The sequence below is a fragment of the Lycium barbarum genome, chromosome 4 (genome assembly GCF_019175385.1).
Source record: "Lycium barbarum isolate Lr01 chromosome 4, ASM1917538v2, whole genome shotgun sequence".
NCBI classification, from domain to species: Eukaryota; Viridiplantae; Streptophyta; class Magnoliopsida; order Solanales; family Solanaceae; genus Lycium; species Lycium barbarum.
The window spans coordinates 35,664,122-35,679,333 of record NC_083340.1 but is presented as its reverse complement, the minus strand read 5'-3'; the positions used below and the strand labels follow the sequence as shown (position 1 = coordinate 35,679,333).

Here is a 15,212-nt window from a genome sequence, read left to right as displayed (position 1 = left end):
GCACCCTGCTTCCTTGAGCAATGTAGCATAGACTGTGATTTTAATTGATAAATCTGAAGAAAAGGGATGGTCAAGTGAAAAAATGGTGACCAATGATAGCTCCAAAGTGATGAAAAGGCCCTCTTAGAAAGAATGTGACATGAAAAAAAAAATGAGAAAAAAAATTGCTTGAGGAAAACATTGAAGCATTTTTGATATGATGAGAATTGCTAGAGAAATAATTGATGAAGAGAGGGTTGAAAATAAAATAAAGAGGAGAAAATAATGGGAGGTGAAGTCTAAAAGTGCAAAGTGGTTAGGGAAATGTAAGTCACTATTATATAGTTTTCCTACCCGTCCCCTAGCCAACATTACAACCCGTTAAAGTCCTATTTGATTCTATTCGAGTATACTTGATTAGTAGAGATGTACATAATGGGCAAGCTTATGGTTCTTTGTGCATACATGTGAATTTCTTTTGAGAGCGAGAGTTGTGCTTTGATGCTTAAGTTCTTAAATTACATTTGATTATTTTATTTGAGTGTGTGGACTATTTCTTCTTGTGAGGGCACTTGTTTCATGATAGATAGGTGATGTTATTAGATTTCTTTGACAGAGTAGGTGAGCAAACTTAAATTTGATGAGTTAGAGTCCGTCTTTGAAGTTAGGAGGTTAGAAGTTTGTTGTTCGATTGAGTTCACTTGTATATCTTGCATGATGATCAGAAAGTGTATGTTAATGGTTTGAGTTGCTATAGGGCCTAATTGTTGGTATCAACCAAAGTGGTGGTGTTCCTAGGCTTGATTATTGAGAGTGGTTTTAATGCTTACTCGAGGACGAGCAAGAGTTTAAGTGTGGGGTAGTGATGTTCAGCCAAAAATACATATAATTAGCCATTATTGCCTCACATTCTAGTACTTTTAATAGCCTTTTGAGTATTATTATATCAATTTGTGCTTAGTATTATAATTTCATTTTGTAGGAATAAAGCACCGCGAGAATGAGAAGATTTGGAGAAAAATGAAGTAATGTGTTTGAAATTAAGAAAGCAGAAAACGAATTGGACGACGTAAAGTTGAAGCTGCAACTGCCAAGGATATTACTAGAGGAAAGTTCAAGTGAATATTGAAGACGACCTCAACAAGGAAAAGAGAAGTCTTGAATTATTGTATTATCTGGGGAGGGAATTAATTAACATATAAGATGGCATTTGTTTATGGTATAAAGTATAAAAGGAAGTTGTTGTAGGAAGGATCAAAAATAGGAAAAAAAAAGGGCTGCTGGACGACGTGAAAGTGGGACTCCTAGTCCCACACAGTAAAGGAGGGAACAAAAGAAAATTTACTTACAGTTAGCGTGCCAAAGGGATGCCGAAAAAAAAAAGGACTATGTGTAACTATATAAATACACCTTCGGCACGATTTGGGGGAACTTTTGACATAGAGAGAGCTTAGAACCGTCGTGGAGGTCGGAGTTACAAGGTTTTACCTTCTCTTCTCTGTAATACTTATTTTGACGTTTTTATTCGGATGATTTGTTATTTTTCTTCCATGTTTGTGTGGAGCTAAACTCTTTAGTTCAAGGGCTTTGACACAAACATGAAAGTTGAAGTTTGATTATCGTTTCTATCTATTGATTTTCCATCTTTGGGTTATTTATTTATTCTTGGTCTTAATTGTTTAATTACTTGATCACTAATCAGACACTATCTGTGGCGTGTGAATTGAATTAGAGATAGGGAATTTGCATGCGTAATAAGAATAAATAGAGCTTGTTCGATTAATCGTTTCGCTAATGAGGATAGGAATATACCCTTTAGCCTTGCTTAGTTGAATACGGAGAAGTAAATCCGTTCTTGTTACCTCTGGCGGCCATAGGAATATAGGCGTTATAGTAGCATCTAAAAGTTTGTGAGCAACTCGGAAGATACTCATAAAGTTATAATTAACCCGACAATTAGTAACCCGTAGGTAGAATGATTTGAAGGCTCAACTGGATTATTAGTGGTCATAGCCCTAGATCTATCTCTTCTCCGATAAAAATCCGCTCTTTCTTGGTTACAGTTCATCATTTGTTTTATTTCATTTAGTTAGTTTATATAAATATAACTTTGGATTTTACTTCTTGTTTAGATAATTAGCAATAGTTTAATTTAGTAAACAGTTAATCATAAGTCTCTGTGGGATCGATATCTGGACTTAAAAATCCTATATTACTTGTACGACATCGTATACTTGCGTGTGCATTTGGGAGCAACATCTTTCTAGTCAGTAATGTCTAAACTCAAATGGTAGTGTTACAAAATAGATACATAGTACAGTCATATTTCCAAATATATAATTGACATTACCCTCTCGTAAATGCATTTCATCAGCTCCTGTTCGATTAAATGGGTTTTAGTTGATGGGGGCGGGTCAGGTTGTGGGGTTGGTGGGTTGATCCGGTTAACATACTTAAAAATTACTGTAATTAGATTAGTTAGTATTATAGGTAATCAATTAAAATCTGCAACGTGTTTAATGAAAAGGGGCAGTTAGCAATAAGGGTATATTAGACCCCATAGACAGATGGTAGGGATATTTGGGGACTCAAAGGTGGATAGAGGGTATTTTTGCACCAATTTCAATAGTTCGAGGGTATTTTAGGCCCTTTTCCGAAATACTAGATGAGAAATTCATTTATGATGTTCTGCCCTTTCTAAACAATTTAAGGAAATTAGAGAAATTTTGATAAACTTTATAATGTTCCCCTTTGCAATTAATTATCGGAAAATATTGAAAATGTTATGGTCGCAATAGGCCTCAAATTTACACAAAACATTTTTTATATATTACAAGTTCTTTGTTCACTATTTATAGGACCTTCTTATTCAAATAAGTGAAGAAAAAAGAAACAAAGTTACAGATGACGGTTTTGTACTAGAAGTAAGGTGAAATAGTTTCAGAACATAAAAAAGAGACAAATGCCCTGGGATGGAGAGAGTGATGAGGTAGAGGGTTAGTTTGGCCAGTTTCTAAAGTTATGATGCCATTGTAATATGGAATTGTAATATTCGAATTAATAACTTCAAGATTATTAAGTCGACAAACATTTGGTTCATTGCACTAGAAATGATATACGGTGTAAAAAAATGTGTTTAGTTTTAAGTTGAATAAATTTCTGTTTTACAATTTTGCCTTTATTTGATATGTAAATAAGAGAAAAGAAAAATGAAAAAATGAAATCAAAGGTATTTCGGGTTTTTAGGTGTTCCAAAGATTGTTAATTTTTGGTATTAGAATCCATGTTCTGTCAGTATTAAATAATAGTAACAGAGTTATGATATAAAATAATTCTGATACTACTTATACCGAAAACAAAATTAGTTTATATGGAGACTATTTTCAAAAGGAGAATGTTTAAATTTTATCCTTATTAGTTAAAATTGAGTAAGTTTGTCCTTCCATTAAACTTTTGGTCTATCCACGTCGTATTTTCCATTATTACTGACGTGCTACAATATAAAATGAGTTGTCTCCACGTGTTTAAATTCTTCAAAAATCAAAGATTTAATGTTGTCCCTGAACTTTTTATTATCAGGGGCGGAGCTACTCTTGCCTGAGAGGTGTCAAGCGACACCCTTCGCCAGAAAATTATATTGTATAGATAGGTGAAATTTTGATTTTATAGTTATGTATATCAGATTGGACACCACTTGACACAAGATGAAGGTTAGTATAGTGGCTAAGGGGTTACAAAAAGTTTCTAAGGTCGTGTGTTCCAACCTTGGTAGCTACATATCTATATTTTTTTACACCCCTTAATATGAATCTTGACTCCGCCACTTTTTATTATGGTTTAATGTTATCCTCGTATTAAGACTTCATTAAAGGTCAATGGCAAATTAAATTATTTTTAAACAAAGTTAATAATAGATCAAAAGTTTACTGTAATGCAAAATTGTTAAATATAGCAGACTTAACTGTTTTCCTTTTTTTTTTTTTTTTAAATATCGCGATAACCAAACTACGACTTAGGGATCGTTTGATAGCTAGTTAAGAGCTAAGTTATTGATGTATTAAATTTTGTATAAGTAATATCACGGTTGATAACATTCTATTGTTAAGTATAAAATTCGACACACCTAATACGATGTTTGATTTGCAATTTAGAAACTCGCGTAACTAATATAAATATATGCTATGAGAGATTATATGTATTATTTTAGGCGAGATAGAATATGGAAAAATTAAAACACGAATAATTAAACTCTACATAACTAATTCATCCATAAGATATTAGTACATAAATTTTCTCATACCTAATCCGAGTAGGGTGGCAAACGGGCGGGTCGAGTCGGATATGGGTCGGATAGAAAATGGGTTAACCAAAAATGGAACAATTATCCGACCGCTCATATTTAACACGGATAAAAAATGAGTTACCCGACTGATAATATGGATATCCATATTATTCAAAACTACTTCAAAGACGTTGGCTTCGTCTAGCTAATATGGAGAAGATTAATTTACCTTCTTGTCCACAAATCCAATTCCTAGTACATAGTTGCAACTCGTGGGAATAGTAGAGCTTCAAAACTTTCCAATGACACGACCTCCAAGAAAACCTTTTTCGGAAAATACCTACCCAAGCCCCGTCATTCCCACCCCAACCCCACCACTCACCACCCACCCCAAGCACCCACCCCACCCACTCCCTAACAAAAATCCCATCCCCACCCTCGAACGCAATTCATCTTCACCTACCCAACCACCCCAACCCCACCGCTCTACCCAACCCTCACCAAGCCATTCAAAATTTTCTATTTCATATATTTTATTTTACTTTTATAAAAAAATTTATAAAAATGAAAAAAGAATTCTTACCCTCCCCCCACCCCACCACAATCCACACTAAATTTAATTACGCAAATTCTCAATTTTTATAAAAGCAAATAAAATACTCCCTCTGTTTCAATTTGTTTGAACCTATTTCCTTTTAGTCTGTGCCAAAATGAATGACATCTTTCCTAATTTGGAAACAAATTCACTTTATGAATGATTTACAACCACACAAATTTTCAAGGCTTATTTTGAACCACAAGTTTCAAAAGTCTTTCTTCTTTCTTAAATGTCGTGCCCAGTCAAAGGGGTTCATATAAATTGAAACGGAGGGAGTATATGAAGTAGAAAATTCGGGAGGGGTAGGGATGCGGGCGGTGGAGGTGGTGTAGAAAACCAAAATAAATACTTTTTACAGAAATTTAACTTTTTAGAGGTGGAGGGAGGGGGGGTCGCAGGGGGGTGGGAGGTGTAAAAAACCAAAAAATAAAAATAAAAAAAATTAAAACTTTAAATTTTTGTGGAGGGGGTGTGGTTGGGTGGTTAGTGAAATGCCAAATGTGAGACTTATTTTTTCTAATTTCATTAGAAAAGTCATTTTCCTGATTTTTAGGAATTTGTTTCCTAAAAAAAATAGTTTGCACATTTTTTACCAAAGGAACATGAGAAAATTAGCATACTGAACACACCTTATATATTGCGAGTTTTATCTATTAAATTTCCCATATTTTAAATAGATAATATGGGTTGACTCATATTGGATCCATTTTAAATGGGTTGAGTCGCGCGGATAACCATATTTTTTTACCCATTTTGCCACCCCTAAATCCGAGTATTACTAATACTTGCATAATTCTAACCTGTAACCAGCTACCAAACGACAGTGTCTATGGAAGTAATATTCCCTACGGTTCAAAAAGTGTATCCAATTAGCCTTTATTTTTTGAGTTAAAAAAGAGTGTACAATTAGCCTTTCTTTTTTGGTTAAAAAAGAGTGTCTACTTAGAAAATCAAGAAAGAATTAATCTTACTTTTTCAAATTTGCCCTTATTAGGTGTTAGATGACCAAACTTTTTAATTAAGAGCATTTCAATCAAATTACTTATTTTACATAAGAATTAATATTTTTTTAAATGTGTGTAAATAGCTAAATGGACATTCTTTTTCGACCAGAAGAATGTAATATTTTTACTCCAGAACGAAAAGAACAATTAAAAGAAGGCAAAGAAAAGATAGGGTGAGGGGAGCAAGAAGAACCTTTTGAATTTGCTAGATAATTTGTCCACTCTTGGCCTCCAAGTCAGCCAACACATACAGATAAAGCTAACCATAGTTAACTTAAACTCACCAAGGTTAGGTCAATCACACTAAAGAGCCATTTCACCGGTTAGCGAGAAAGGTCCATGATTAAAATATTGACAATTAAAATTATTAAACTGACGCCCATAAAAGATTCCGTTTATCAACTTAACGCCGTCAAGGAAAATACAATGTATAAGTAAGTCACAGTACCGTCGTAACGGAACGATATAGACGGTTCAAACGATAAGCTCTTTACACCGTTGGATCATTAATTAACGGTGGGAGATTAAACGGCGTGTTGAAGTTGAAACGGGGGTGTTTATATTAAATATGGGTTCAAAGGCAAGGGAGGCCATTTTTTGTTGTATTTAGAGTGGGAGAGAAAGAAGAAGAAGAAAAAAGATAGTGAGCACTTTCTTTCTCTCTGTTTTTTTTTTTTCTCTGATACTTTTCTTTCAATTTTCTCTGGAAAATTTCCTTGGAATTTTGGTGAGTGCAAAATGTCTTGGATTGTTAATTGCGTAAAGATCTAAATCTTTGTAATTCCATCATTTCTTCGAAATAAATCGTTAAACGAGATGCACAACTGTGTATATTTGAATGTGGAGCATATTATCTATGAGTTTAATCTGTAAAATTTTACATCTTTTTGAATTTTCTGGGAACTTGTTTTTGATCTGCAGATACATTTTAAGGAGGATTGAGACTTTCTTCTGAAGGATTTTGAGCTTTGAAGATTTAGGATTGTGCGATTATGTTTCTTTGAGGTATGTAATTTGAACTGTTACTCGATTTTCATTCGGTTTTTCTCGGTAAATTTCTGTAATTGAAATGATTTTTTGCCTTTTCAGTTCAGATATTGGAAGGAATCTGAAGTAGAAAGATCAGTTTGTAGGATCGGAAGATCGGAATTGAACTCGAAATCTGCTGAATGAAGCGTTGAAATGTCGTCATTTTTACTGAAGAAACTCTTTGAATGATATAAGTTTTGAAGAGTATTAATAATCTCAATCTCTTCTCGAATCGGTTCAATTCGCCATTGACGAAGAAGATAGAAAAGATTTGCTGGATTGAAAAAAATAAATCAAAATAGTTAAGGTATGTTTATTAGTTTTGGGTGAAAATCGGTTTCAGTTATAGAGTTTGATTTGCGTATTTGAATAACAAAATTCCACGTTTTGTTGTTGTAGCACACTGTTTACGGATCCTGATTTTCATAGAGACGCTTTTTCAAGTGCTGATAGACCGTCGATTTGCAATTTGGTTACGAAGAAAACGAGCAATTTTACAAAGGTAATGCAAAGTTTGTTCGAGAAGAGTAGCCTATTTTCTTCAGCAAAACATCTGCTTTTTCATCTGGCAGTTTCTTTCCTTCATTCCATTTTCATCTCCAAAAAATCTGTTTTTTTATCATTTCTTCATAGAGTTTTCTTGTAAACTCTGTTTTCCCTCATCACAGTCTTGGACTTTGAAAGCAATTCTGGGACTAATTCTTCTCGATTCTGAAAAATTTCTAATGATTTTTATGTACTACGGGTGAAATTGTTGATTCTCCAATGGGTTTTTTGGCTGGTGTTTAGCCATAGATTTTGGATCAGATTTTGAAATTTTACCTTCAAATATCTGTTTGGCAATCAGATTTTGAAAAGTTGTCTTCAAAATATTTTCAATTTCCAAACTCAGACCAGCCTCTTTTCTCTGGAGAAATTTCAATTTCACTCACAGAACTTCAAATTTTTTCAAGTAAAATGCATATATCCATAAAAACCTTCAAGTTTCAAAAATCACAACTTTAAAAACTCATTTTTTTTAAGTTTCAATTTCAATAGCTACGGCCAAACGGGAGCCATTGGTTTCTCACCAACTCGGATTTGTTTCTTCGCATCTTTTACAGAAATTTTGGGGCTGATTCTTCCAGATTTCTGAAATTTCAAGGACTTCCATAGTACTGGTGAAATGTTGTTTCTCCAAACATTTTTTTTTTTAATTTCTCCAAATATGGCTTTTTTTGCTTTCAAAGCTTTGTATGAGTTATGGCCTTCATATATTTTCAAATAAGAAAGCATCCATTTTCCTTCTTTCAGATGCTCAGTTATAGAAAATCTACTTTCCTTGAGACTTTCTCAGCTACCATACAGATGGTTCAGTTGTTCACACATTGATTTAGTTTTCCCCTATAATCTTAGAAAAAAATCTTGTTTTTCTATATGTACAGTTTTACCCGAACCGTATCGAATTTCAAAAAAATTATCTTTCTGGATTTGGACAGTTTTTCGCTTTAATCTTAGATAAAAATCTAAAATTTCTATGTACAGTTTTGCCAGAAGTGTATCGGATTTCAAAATTTTCATCTTTCTGGATATGGACAATTTTCCCCTAAAGTTAGATGTGATAACTCTCTATTTCTGATCATGAATTTATTTTCTGCCAATATCCAAAAATATAATCTTTTATTTTTATTTTTTTTATTGCTGCTATAATTAGTGGTAAAGTAACTGCAGTTAATAGTAATGGAGTAAAAGGTTAACCATAGTTAATTAATCAGTGTGTTTGACTGGGTAATACATACAGGTATTATATAAAAAGGCACAAATGGAGAAGAATTCAAGAGAGGGATTATTATTGAGATCAGCTCATCATCAAAAGGAAACAAAGTCAGGTGCAACGACGTCGTCTGATTTCGTGTTACAGTGGGGGAACCGGAAAAGACTTCGGTGCATGAAGGTACAGAATAAGAATAATAGTCACAACAACAATAATAATAACAATGACTCTGCCGATTCGGTGGCGGTGCAGAGAACGGGTCGGGTCGATCGTCGGTTTGTGAGATCCGGTCTAAACAAGGACTCAAGCAATCAACAACCCGCTACCACTAACACTGCAGCCGGGGCTAGTAGTAACGGTTATTTGAATCTCCGGCAAAGAGCGGCGTCTCCTTCTCATCGAATTCTCAGGTAAAAACTTTTTTTTGCCGTTTTCCTTCTGAAAATGCTTGTTTGACTCGTGATTATACACGCTCCGGCGTGCTGTGTGAAGTCAGTAAGGGTAGATTAATGGATCGTAATCTAACTTCTAATGTTCTTTCTCTCCTCCTTTTTCTAGTATCTAATTTTTGACAATTTTTAATTTTGGAAATTATTAATTCAAACGAAGGAGTATACATACAATTTTCAGAAAGAGCATTACCTCCGGTTCAAAAAGAGTAAAAAGAGGAAGGAATTAAGCTTATTTTTCATATTTGCTCTTCAGTGTGAAGTGTCCAATCTCAATACCTATTTAGCAGAGATTACCTACTTCAGTTAGGTTGTGAAATGGCTGAGTGAACCATCTTTTCTAATCGGACGGAGCCAATTTTAATTTGATTTTTATAGAATGTCGGTATAAGTTTGGAAAAAGCATACTGCTACTAATAGCAAAATCTCTTAAAAAGCTTTCTTATAGCAAGAAGCCAACTAACTGCAAAAGTTATTAAGCACACTTTCATTATGAACAGATCACTTAAATAAAAACTATGAATGAGAAGGGACAGTGTATTGACAACAGAAGGTTCTTGAAATTCAAAGTTGGTATGGTGCCTAAAACTTGATAGCCCAAGTTTAATGACCTTGACCGCTACTGTAGGAGCTGGTTTTATTGCGAATTGCCCTTCTTTTGGGGTGGTCTTTAAATTTTGCTCCTCATATTTGAAATTTTTAAATTTTATCCTTCGACTAAATCCTATGGGTTTCAGGTTCGAATCCCCACACAGTTAAAATTTTAAAAAAAATTCGCGAGACAGAGTTTAAATTTCGCTATGCCCCCACCGGCATACACTTGTGAAGGAATTATCAAAGTTATGTCGAACTCGACATACTTATGCCTTATGAGCAGACTTGGTATAAGTATGCCGGATCCGGCATAACTTTAGTAATTCCTTCACAAGTTTATGTCGGGTTCGGTATAAAAGTTTGCTCAAATTCAAAGTTGGTATGGTGCCTAAAACTTGATAGCCCAAGTTTAATGACCTTGACCGCTACTGTAGGAGCTGGTTTTATTGCGAATTGCCCTTCTTTTGGGGTGGTCTTTAAATTTTGCTTCTCATATTTGAAATTTTTAAATTTTACCCTTCGACTAAATCCTATGGGTTTCAGGTTCGAACCCCCATACAGTTAAAATTTTTAAAAAAATTCGCGAGACAGAGTTTAAATTTTACTATGCTCCCACCGGCATATACTTGTGAAGGAATTATCAAAGTTATGTCGAACTCGACATACTTATGCCTTATGAGCAGACTTGGTATAAGTATGCCGGATCCGGCATAACTTTGGTAATTCCTTCACAAGTTTATGTCGGGTCCGGTATAAAAGTTTGCTCATTAAAAGTATGCCCCCATTGGCATAAACTTGTTAAGGAATTACCAAACTTATGTCAGACCCGACATACTTATGCATTATGGGCAGACTTGGCATAAGTATGTCAGGTCCGGCATAACTTTGGTAATTCCTTCACAAGTTTATGCCGGGTCCGGCATAAAAGTTTACCCATTAAAAGTATGCCCCCATCGATATAAATTTGTTAAGGAATTACTAAAATTATGTCGGATCTGGCATATTTATGCCAAGTCTGCCCATAAGGCGTGAGTATGCCGGGTCTGACATAAATTTGGTAATTCCTTAACAAGTATATGCTGGGTTCGGCATACACGCGATTCAAATCTTGCTTTGTAATTTTTTTTTTTAAATTTATGCTTGAGCGAGGATTCGAATTCAGAACCTCATGATTTTTGCGTGAACGCTCAGAGTTGCAATGCGAAGGGCAAAAATTAAAGACCCTCAATATGAGGGGCATAATTTAAAGATCAGCAAAATTTAAAGACCACCCAAAAGAAGGGCAATCCGCGCAAAAAAATGGTTTTATTGCACGCGTTAAGGGTGGGTTGTTATGGTCTTTGATATTTTTATATTTTTATTATTATTGTTATTATTATTATTATTGGTATTATTATTATCTTTAATAACGCTGAGGGGTAAAGAGGAGGAGGAGCAGTAAAATTATTGTGCGGAAAACTTACCGATCCGTGATACAACTAGACTCAGAGCCTCGGTAATAATGGATGAACTTTTCTTCGCTGGAAATATTGGGAGAAGTCACGTGCTAATGTTATGAACTTTTAACCAAGCGTCTAGGCTGGATACCCAAAAGAGGAAGGGTTTTGAATGAAATGATTGAACACAAGTGGCCAAGTGTCACATTGATCGGTCACCGTGGCTTGAATGAGGTGGATTACTATTAAATAATTGGTCCTCTCAATTTATATTTGGTAGATAAGCTGTATTTGAAGTTAAGCTCTTTTTTTTTTTTGTTCCCCCCCTCCATTTGGATCTTTTTTCACTGGGTCAATTTTGTGGTTCTGTTTGGGCTGAATAATCAAATCAATTGTGACCTTGACATGAGCTCTCCCTGCTTCCAGATGGGACGTGAATTGCATATAAGACAGACAGTTCTTAAAACATTAATATCCTACTACCTCTGAGTATTTTGTCTGCATGCTCTTGGCTATAACTATCCTACGGATTAGATATGTTGAATGGCAAGAACACACCCAAAAAAAAAAAAAAAGGCGAGATGATCTGGTCTTATCTTCTTTAAGGTCTAGTGGTCATAATTAATCTATCTTGTTGTGGCAGGAGGTAGCACATGGTACTTACTAATAGTAATAAAATAATTGAGGTGCGTTATAGGGAAAATAGGAAATGCACAAAATTATAGATTCAATTTTTCAAGTCAATATACTGTGAATAATGAACAAAGTAATTAAATATATTTTAAGAAAATTAATTGAGCATGGATAAATATATCGAGATATTGGGTGGAGTGGGCAAATGGTGGGTTGATTGTTAGTATATGTGAAGCAGAAGAAATTCCTACTTTTAAATCGTCATACTCAACAAGGGGGCTTAGGTATGTGGGTCCACGTTTCCCCACAATTGATACCATCCCACAGCAATAACGATTCCAATCTTGTAATCAAGCCACGTAACCTTCACTATAATTCCATCGGACGGCTCCTACTCTGCCATTGCACTCTACTTTTTCCCGTCACATTTTTTTTTTTTTAAATCTAGGACTAATAATCACACTACTATACCCGTTTGTATTGTTCATATTCTCTCTCTCTCTTTATGCACATCGGATTCACTTTCACAGGTCCATCTTCTTTCTCCCCTTTATTAGTTACTCCATTATTGTTGTTCCATCAAGCCCCAAAACACCCATTCGGCGAATCTCAGATCTAGACCAACGCAAAGGTTATTTTGGTAATTACACTCCTGGTCATACCTTTTTTGTTTATTTTATTATTTTTGACAATTAGAAAAAAGGAACAAACACTTTTGTTGTTATTATATGGTTGTGTATGACGAATTGGGTGTGTTGTTGTTATTGACAGGAATTCGGAGAATTCAATTGGGATGAGAGAAAGGAGCAACGGGTTAAGAGGAATGGCATCACCGGACAAAGTGGGTGGTGCTCACGATAAGCGAGGGAGCGCGCACGTTAACCACCACCAACACCAAAACGCTAAGACCAACAATGATGATGCTAGCAACCACCACCAGGGTGGGTCTGCATCATCGGAAACTGCGCATGATAGCAAGAAAGGAGGAGGGGGAGGTGGGTCGTCATCAGGAAGTGAGGCGGTTCCGATGGTGTGGCCACCGAAGTTTGTGATAGGGTTAACAAACAAGGAGAAAGAAGAGGATTTCATGGCTATCAAAGGCTCTAAGCTACCTCAACGACCCAAGAAAAGAGCCAAGTTCATTCAACGTACCCTCAATGTAAGCTTTCCCTTTTTCTCCATTATTTTGTTTTTATTTTATTTGCTTTCTTACTATTTTTCTCTCAACTTTACTTGATAAATAAATATTTTGAGTCAAATGATTGGTCTGAGCTCAATCTTAACCAGTTGAAGCTTTACTAATATTTGATAAAAGAAACTTGCGCTCTTAATTAGTTAACAAATTTGGGTTTTGCTGTCAATTAGTAAAATTCTTATACGACTAAATTAGAGTTGAATTAAGTAGTACGCATTGAATGGGTCTGTTGAATAATCAAATGGACTGTACATTGTGTTGTATTAATAATCTTAATATTAATAAAAAATAAATAGAAGGGTATTTGGTGGGGCTACGATTGAAATTTATGGATGTGTTTTTCTCACGGGCACAAAGGGCTAGGAGAATAAAGTGTAACAGTGCTACAAGGAAGGCAAGTGGGGGTTTTGAGTGGACGCGTGTTTGCTTTTTAGCGGACTCTTCTGCGCATGTTGGGGCACCACTAAAATTTTGGAGAATGTCCGGTAAAAACTTTCAGTAACATTATTTTTGTGATGTGTGGATTAGGTTAAAATTTAAACCATCGTCAGAAGGGACAAAAAAATATCTTTGGACATAATATTTTATAAATAGTCTTAGCATAATATTAATGGCTGTATTTTGGTATTTATGGCGGATTAGGTGGATGTGTCATTTATGTTAGGCCGTGAGTATCGTGTGTGGCTGACCCAGGAATTCCACTTGTCGTCTTAGAAGATAAAAGGCTAATAAAGCACGATAGAAATGTCTTCCAAGACACGTCAACAAAATTGTTTCAATTTTTTCTTTCTTTTTGTCCTCTTTGCTTCTTTTTGATATCTATATTTAATTGAGTCATATTTTCTAGGAACCATTTTGTAATTTCTACAAAAAAAATTTGTTTGAAAGTATGGAATATTATATAATCAATTGACTAATAATCTTCATTATCCAATTATGCAGCTGATAAGTCCAGGGGCATGGCTATGTGATTTGTCCTTGGAGCGATATGAAGTTAGAGAGAAGAAAGTATCCAAGAAGGTATAATTTATGATTTGGCTGTCTAAATCACTTCCCATTTCTATCAACCATTTCGTATTTTTAAATGGTGAAATTTATATGTTGTTTTGCAGAGACCAAGAGGGCTCAAAGCAATGGGAAACATGGAATCTGACTCGGAGTAGACTAGACTACTGTCTTCTGTTTTGAAACCGTTTCATCGAGTGGGAAAAAGGAAAAAAGGCAAAAACAACGACTTGAGTGAGAATATGAGCTTCTTTTGGTGTTCCTTAAGATCAAATGTACTTTTTCTTGATGTTTTTCTCGCCTTGGCATCAATTAAAAGATAAAAAATGTTTAGCCCCATATGCATTTCTGGCCTTTACTTTGTTTCCTAACAGTCTTGCTTCTGAAAAAAGAAAAGATAAAAAGACGAGAAATAATGAATAAATCCGATAACCAAAGCTTCGTCTTCCTTTTTTCTTCCCCTCAACTTTCCAAACTTTTCTAATATATATAAGTGCGGTGGGGTACGAACGCAGCTACTCCGGCTTATATCAAAAGCTTTAAAAAATGTATCCGCAATGAATGTTTATACCATAAGTTATATAAATTGTACAGTTTAATCAATAATTTTTTTTATCTCACGTGGACATTGAATTTTTAATATATATAAGTGCGGTGGGGTTACGAACACAGCTACCCTCGCTTGTACCAAAAGTTTTAAAAAATGTACTCGCAATGAATGTTTGTACCAAGCTATATAAATTGTACAGTTTAATCAATAATTTTTTTTTATCCTATGTGGATATATGTCATTGTACTGAATATTTATTCTATCCTTATGTATACATATATGCATCTTAAATTTAAGTGCGGTGGGGGTACGAAAATAGCTATCCCCGCTTGTACCAAAAGCTTTAAAAAATGTACTCGCAATGAATGTTTGTACCATAAGCTATATAAATTGTACAGTTTAATCAATTACTTTCTTATCCCACATGGACATATGTCATTGTACTGAATATTTATTCTATCCTCATGTATACACGTATGCACCTCAAATTTAATTCTCCGACACATTTATTTTCTTCGTGCACTTTTATTTGTTCGTAAATGAAGTACTCAACATTACTTTTTGAATATTTATTCTCTCCTCATGTATATACATATGCACTTCAATTTTAATTTTCTGATACATATTTATTTCTTCCGTGCACTTTTACTTAGTTCATAAATGAAGTACTTAACATTAAAATTATGCACGCAATAAATGCTTGTA

General features: G+C 34.6%; 1 protein-coding gene across 4 annotated transcripts; it reads left to right on the top strand.

Annotated features, from left to right (window-relative positions):
* Positions 1-6,439: 6,439 nt before the first annotated feature.
* Positions 6,440-14,296, top strand: LOC132635866 (uncharacterized). Of its 4 annotated transcripts, XM_060352451.1 has the most exons (9): positions 6,440-6,506; positions 6,785-6,868; positions 6,953-7,199; positions 7,292-7,394; positions 8,673-8,825; positions 8,898-9,055; positions 12,529-12,916; positions 13,895-13,972; positions 14,065-14,296. In XM_060352451.1, exons 5-9 carry the CDS (start codon positions 8,694-8,696, stop codon positions 14,113-14,115), a joined length of 807 nt encoding a protein of 268 aa, XP_060208434.1. In that variant the 5' UTR covers positions 6,440-6,506; positions 6,785-6,868; positions 6,953-7,199; positions 7,292-7,394; positions 8,673-8,693; the 3' UTR covers positions 14,116-14,296. The 4 variants fall into 4 exon arrangements, with proteins under 4 accessions (XP_060208434.1, XP_060208431.1, XP_060208433.1 ...); XM_060352448.1 differs by having other exon boundaries at positions 8,673-9,055; XM_060352450.1 differs by having other exon boundaries at positions 6,447-6,590; positions 6,958-7,199; positions 8,673-9,055.
* Positions 14,297-15,212: the final 916 nt, after the last annotated feature.